Source organism: Terrapene carolina, unplaced genomic scaffold (genome assembly GCF_002925995.2).
Source record: "Terrapene carolina triunguis isolate 2854851 unplaced genomic scaffold, T_m_triunguis-2.0 Scaffold113, whole genome shotgun sequence".
In the NCBI taxonomy this organism is placed as follows: Eukaryota; Metazoa; Chordata; order Testudines; family Emydidae; genus Terrapene; species Terrapene triunguis.
The window spans coordinates 13,531,496-13,536,754 of NW_020664464.1; the positions used below are offsets into that span (position 1 = coordinate 13,531,496).

Sequence of the window (5,259 nt, forward strand, 5' to 3'; positions counted from 1 at the left end):
CAGGTGCCGCCCCAAGCATGTGCTTGGGTGCCTGGTGCCGGCCCTGGACAGGGGCACTCCCTGAACCTTCCTAAGCCACAATGTCTCTTGGAGACATCCCACACAGTCAACACAACTGTGCACCACCCCTAACAAGATCCTGTGATGTTGAGTCACAGAGGATTCTGGATAGTAAGGAGATAAAACTTTCTTCTACTAGCAAAAAATAATTGTATTTCAGAAAAAGCATTTTCTTTAATAAACTTCCCCTTCTGCCAAAGAGTTAATTGTAAGCCTAAGTTATTTGTAAAATCCTACTACACTACCTTTAAGGATTTGTAATATAGGTAACAGTACCCCTTATTGTAAGGAAGTCCGATTTCATCAAATCTGCTAACATTATAAACCATAAGAGTAAAGCTCTAGTGATTTGCTCATATTATCAGAACCTCAGCATGGAATTACAGCCTAGATCAGAGCTGGCCTTCAGGGGTCTGCAAAGCCAATGTCCACAAGGTATCTGAATATAAACCTGGGCTGAATTTGACCCCAGAATGCTATTAGTGACAAATATTACTGCAATAGTGAATTCTAATTCTGACTAAATATCACTTGTATTGGTGAATATGGACTTGCCTTCTGTCTCTCTCATAAACTAATAGGGAGAATGATATTTGTCTCATACTCCTGAAAAGGAGTTTTATATGTAAATTCCTGTTCAGAGACACAGTGCATTCAAGGATATTTATGGTAAAATGGAAGTAGATCCCTTGCAGACCTTTCTAAAGTTACTGAAGGTCACTACTAGCATGTTGGCTAATGCAAACAACTGAATAATAATATTTAACGGTCACATAGCTCATTACATCTTCAAAGCACTGTACAGACATTAGCTAATCTCTTGGTCACCAGGTTATGTTTTAAAACAATACATTGTGTAATGCAGCCTCTTTGCCATGCAACAAATTCACAACTGTTTTCTTTTTCGCATAGCTAACAATATAGAAACATTTTTCACTAAGTGCATTAAGCAATCAGTGGAGTCCTCCATTATTCATACACATGACATTGCAAACTGAACTGGAACACTGGGAACTGTGCTGCTGGACGTATAATGTTATATTTACTCAACTGGGGTTCAGTTCTCTAGGGCTCACACATTACTGAACATTGTACACTCTCCTCTGTACTGGGTAGACATTTTTAGAGAGAGGGTTTGTAATATTTTGAGCCAATTTTAGTTTTTATATTATTCTTTACCCAGTGATTTTTAGCAATACATGAGAATAGTTTGTGGCATTTACATTTTGGAATGTAAAATTTTAGTAGTAAATGACCTCCCCAGAACAGCTATCAGATAGAAAGGCACCTTGCTGTTTACAATATTAGGCCCCAATCCTATATTTAGATCCACCTGTGCAGAATCTTAGTCCCACACAGAGTACCACTGAAGTCAATACAGGTTCATTTGGGCACAAGAATCCATCCCATTAATCCAATTGCACGACTGGGGCCTTAAAGCCCAATCTTACAGTCCTTTCTCAGGCACAACTCCTGTTGACTTTAATACTGAATATTTCTGTTTGATTTTCCAGCGGGACTTTTGCTAAAATTAGGACTGCAGCACCACTCAAGCTCACTTGTCAAAAGATCAGGTAAAAAGTTAGTTAGAATTATTTAAATGGTAAAACTGTATGGTACTCAATATCTTTTCCAACTATCCCAATGTGATCCTTATCTAAGTGACCCACCTCAAAACTCTTAGCTAGTTAAAGAAAAGTCATAAGCATTTCAAAGGGCAGCTGAGCCCTTGCATCCCCACTGATCTAATTGGGAACACAGGTATAAACCAGAGCAAAATTTGGCCCCTTATGTCCAATCTGGGTCTGGCTCTTAAGTACACATTGGCTTCCTTGGCAGTTGGGCAAAAGGCTTTCAAGTATGGAGTGGAAATTTCTCAGCGGGATTTAACTATGTACATATCACCTAAACTGCTTGGCATGATACCATATTACTGAGAGATTTATAGGATAAAAGAGCTGAAAGATTTTAAACAGCAAGTCAAGTAGTCCCTATAAGGGTACATACTCCAAATAGTAAATGCTACTTTAAAACAATAAAAGATTTTAAACAACCGAAAATAAATGAAACAAGTCACAGTTAAAGTTGCCACTCCCATCCTTAACTTCCTCTGTCGTGCCAGTAAACACACAACATATGCACACTCTGATCAGAGACACCTGGCTTAGTCTGCAAATATCAGCTCCCAGTACTGTATTATGGAGCAAAACAGTATCTGAGACAAATTGGTTATGTACACCTGAAAGCAAAAGTTGGATGAAACATTTTAAACTAGTTTTGGTTACAATACTGAATACATTTCAGAGAGGCTAATACCCTGTATGCCAAATGTCAGCCTGGAATGTCTTACTACCACTGAGTTACAAACTCCTGGGAAAAGGATTTATAACGGAAATACTGACAGAGCCCTACCTATTAAAAGTATTACTACCCCAACTATCCTCCCAGAGTGAACTTTACTATCTAGTTATACATTCCTTAATAAAACAGTGATTTCCAGTGACAGAAGCTTAGCTGTAACTACAATGTTCAGATAAAATAAAGAGTGTTGCAAACAACCAAAACTAGTGCTGTATGGGCCAGGACACTGTGGCTGTTAGTGCTCCAATTTGGTTTCTTTTTTTCTTTCAAGCACTATAACAGTTACTCTGCATCTCATACTGTTGCCCCTGCAAGTGTTGCTGCCAATGTCTCGCTGCTACTCTGGGCTGAATCATCAACACTTTACACAGGGCTTCCTGTCAATCACAAAGAGGAGGTGCTGCTTCCAAAAGAGCCAATTCAATGAGGCGTGATGCTAACAGACAGAGTAGTGGTAGCAGAGACTGTTAACATTGCTTCCAAAAATGGATGGGGACCCATTTGGCTCTTAGGAGCTGCATTGTTTTGTACTGTTATTTTAAATAGTTAGAGAGGGATTGGAAACGGAAAGAGAAAATCTTTTAGTAGTTGGAAGGCTGAAAGGAGAGCAGACGAGAGGATTTATCTATAAGTATCTATACTCACTGCTTTATTATACCTGGACCCTGTTTGGGGGATTTATGTCGCCGCCATAACCACAGCTAATAGGGCTTCCTTTTATTATGTGAACCCAAGTTTAATCCTATGTATGGCACGGTACCCACTGCCATACCCCAATATAAATATTTTCACTTCTCAGTTATACCCAAATTGTGTTTATTATATAGAGCACGACAAATTCTGCAATCATTACTCTGGCAACACTGCCTGTGAAATCCATGGGAATTTGGAATGTCACATCTTTCCCAATATAGCTCAGTAATACAATGTCAAAATTAGTGACTTACAATTTTTCCTATTCAGTTGTAGGTACCACACAATGGACCAAAAAGAATATCGAAACACCGACAATACTTGGCAATCATATATTACTTTTCATCCAGGGATCTCAAAACATTTAACAAACATTGCTAAATACACCTCACAACAACCCTATGAGGTATGCATAGTAATGATAACATATACAAACATCACTTCTCCTGCCACAGAAATGCAGTCACTTCTGGGATGGAAGAAAGCATATGTTTAATATAAAAGCAATATTACATAGACGTTTAAGACACAATACTTCATATATAAAGGTAGAGAAAGAGAGTAGGCAGAGCCACAACCTTAAGGAGACGACTTAAATTAGGTCTGAAATACTGATTTTGTAAAAATGAGTTTTTCTCAATAGAGAAACCAAAAATAGTTAAACCAATAGAAAGTTACCATGATTTCTATAAGATTTCCATGGAAACAGGTATTTTAAAACAAATTAATATCTCTCTGTAGTGCCTGTAAACTAAACATTACAAGACTGAGAACCAATGAAACTATAAACAAAAGTGAACAGACTTCAGTGGTATTCATATAAGAGTTAAACAGCATCAACCATGAAAAGTATATTGGAAATTTAAGATTCTTGCATTCTTGATACTTTTAGTTTATTGTAGCCTAGGTATAGAAATGTATTTGTTCATTTTTAAGCACAATGCATCCCTGTAAATACCAAAAAGCCATCCTTACCTTCTTCATTTAAAATCCATGCCAAAAATGTATAGTCTGATTCGTAGCCACAAGTGCTGTCTTCAAAGGCACAAGACCCAGCAGAGAGCTCGACAGCTCCAGCAAACGGCAAAACTGTAGGGACAAAGAAAGCTCTGTTCACACAGATAGCATTGCATTGCACTCAGAATGAAAAGAATGGTGAGGGAAACCACATGCTTCTCTGCAACTTGGGCAAGCAGGTCTCATGCTCATTCACTCATGGAAGCACCAGGAATAAGGGCAGCAGATTGAACCTGTTGCATTCAACATTCCTTTTTCGCTTTGATATCACAGGTTACATTATAGCCCCCAACAGAAAGATGCTGCCTCACTCACACCTTCCCAAGTGAGGCTGCACACACAGGACCTTTACAGGCACTTCACTGCTTTCACAAGCAAACAGCCCACAAAGGCAAGAAAGGAATTAACAGCAACAGGGACTCACCCAACTTCTCCCCATATCTGGGCCCCCTTACCTTGCACAGTGAGGAGATACAGCAGGAGCATAGTCACCCGTCCAGTGAGGAAAATAATACAACTCTTTGGAATTGAACTAATAGAGGGGAGAAGGGGTGGGGGGAGTAAATGAACCCTCCAGGGACTGTAGCAAATAAAACTTCCAAAGCAGCAGACAAGTTGGTTCAGTGTATGTGTGTTTGCACCAAGCCTCCTTATGTGCTCAGGACAAGACACCAGAATGGAAGCAGGCGCAGCGGCAAAGATGAGCTGAGCCTGGAGAGGGAAACCTACCAGCTACACAGCTGGTCCTTGGCTCAAATGAGGATAGGGAGGGGCTACTCCAGGGCTCTGTGTTCCTCAGGCACTGCAGCTTATAACAGAGTTCATCTCCACAACCACTCATTGCAGGAATAGAAAGGAAGAGTGAAGGAAAGACTGAACATAATACATGCAATTTAGGAAGTTTGCAAAACAGAAAGGGGGACGAGGGGTTCTCCATGGGTGCTACGGTTATTTTATAAGTAGGTAAGTTGCACCAGGCACACAGACCAACTTCCCACAGCTGCATTTTGTCCTTCACTAACATTATTCCGATGTCCCTATATCTAGTTAAAATGGGACCTGTCATGTATGCTTTTTTTCCTCAACATTAACGGTACTAGAAGATGGAACTTCCTTAAATTAGATTGC

General features: G+C 39.6%; 1 protein-coding gene across 2 annotated transcripts in view; it reads right to left on the minus strand.

Annotated features, from left to right (window-relative positions):
• MAMDC2 (MAM domain containing 2) overlaps nucleotides 1–4,851 on the minus strand; it is a 96,862-nt gene extending 92,011 nt beyond the window's left edge. For both annotated transcript variants that reach the window (XM_024211022.2, XM_024211023.3), the window contains exons 1-2: nucleotides 4,587–4,851; nucleotides 4,090–4,203 (exon numbers count right to left, since the gene is read on the minus strand). In XM_024211022.2, the coding sequence (XP_024066790.2) occupies nucleotides 4,090–4,203; nucleotides 4,587–4,617 (145 nt within the window). In that variant the 5' untranslated portion in view covers nucleotides 4,618–4,851. The remainder of the gene's footprint in view (nucleotides 1–4,089; nucleotides 4,204–4,586) is intronic.
• Between the last annotated feature and the right edge of the window lie 408 nt (nucleotides 4,852–5,259).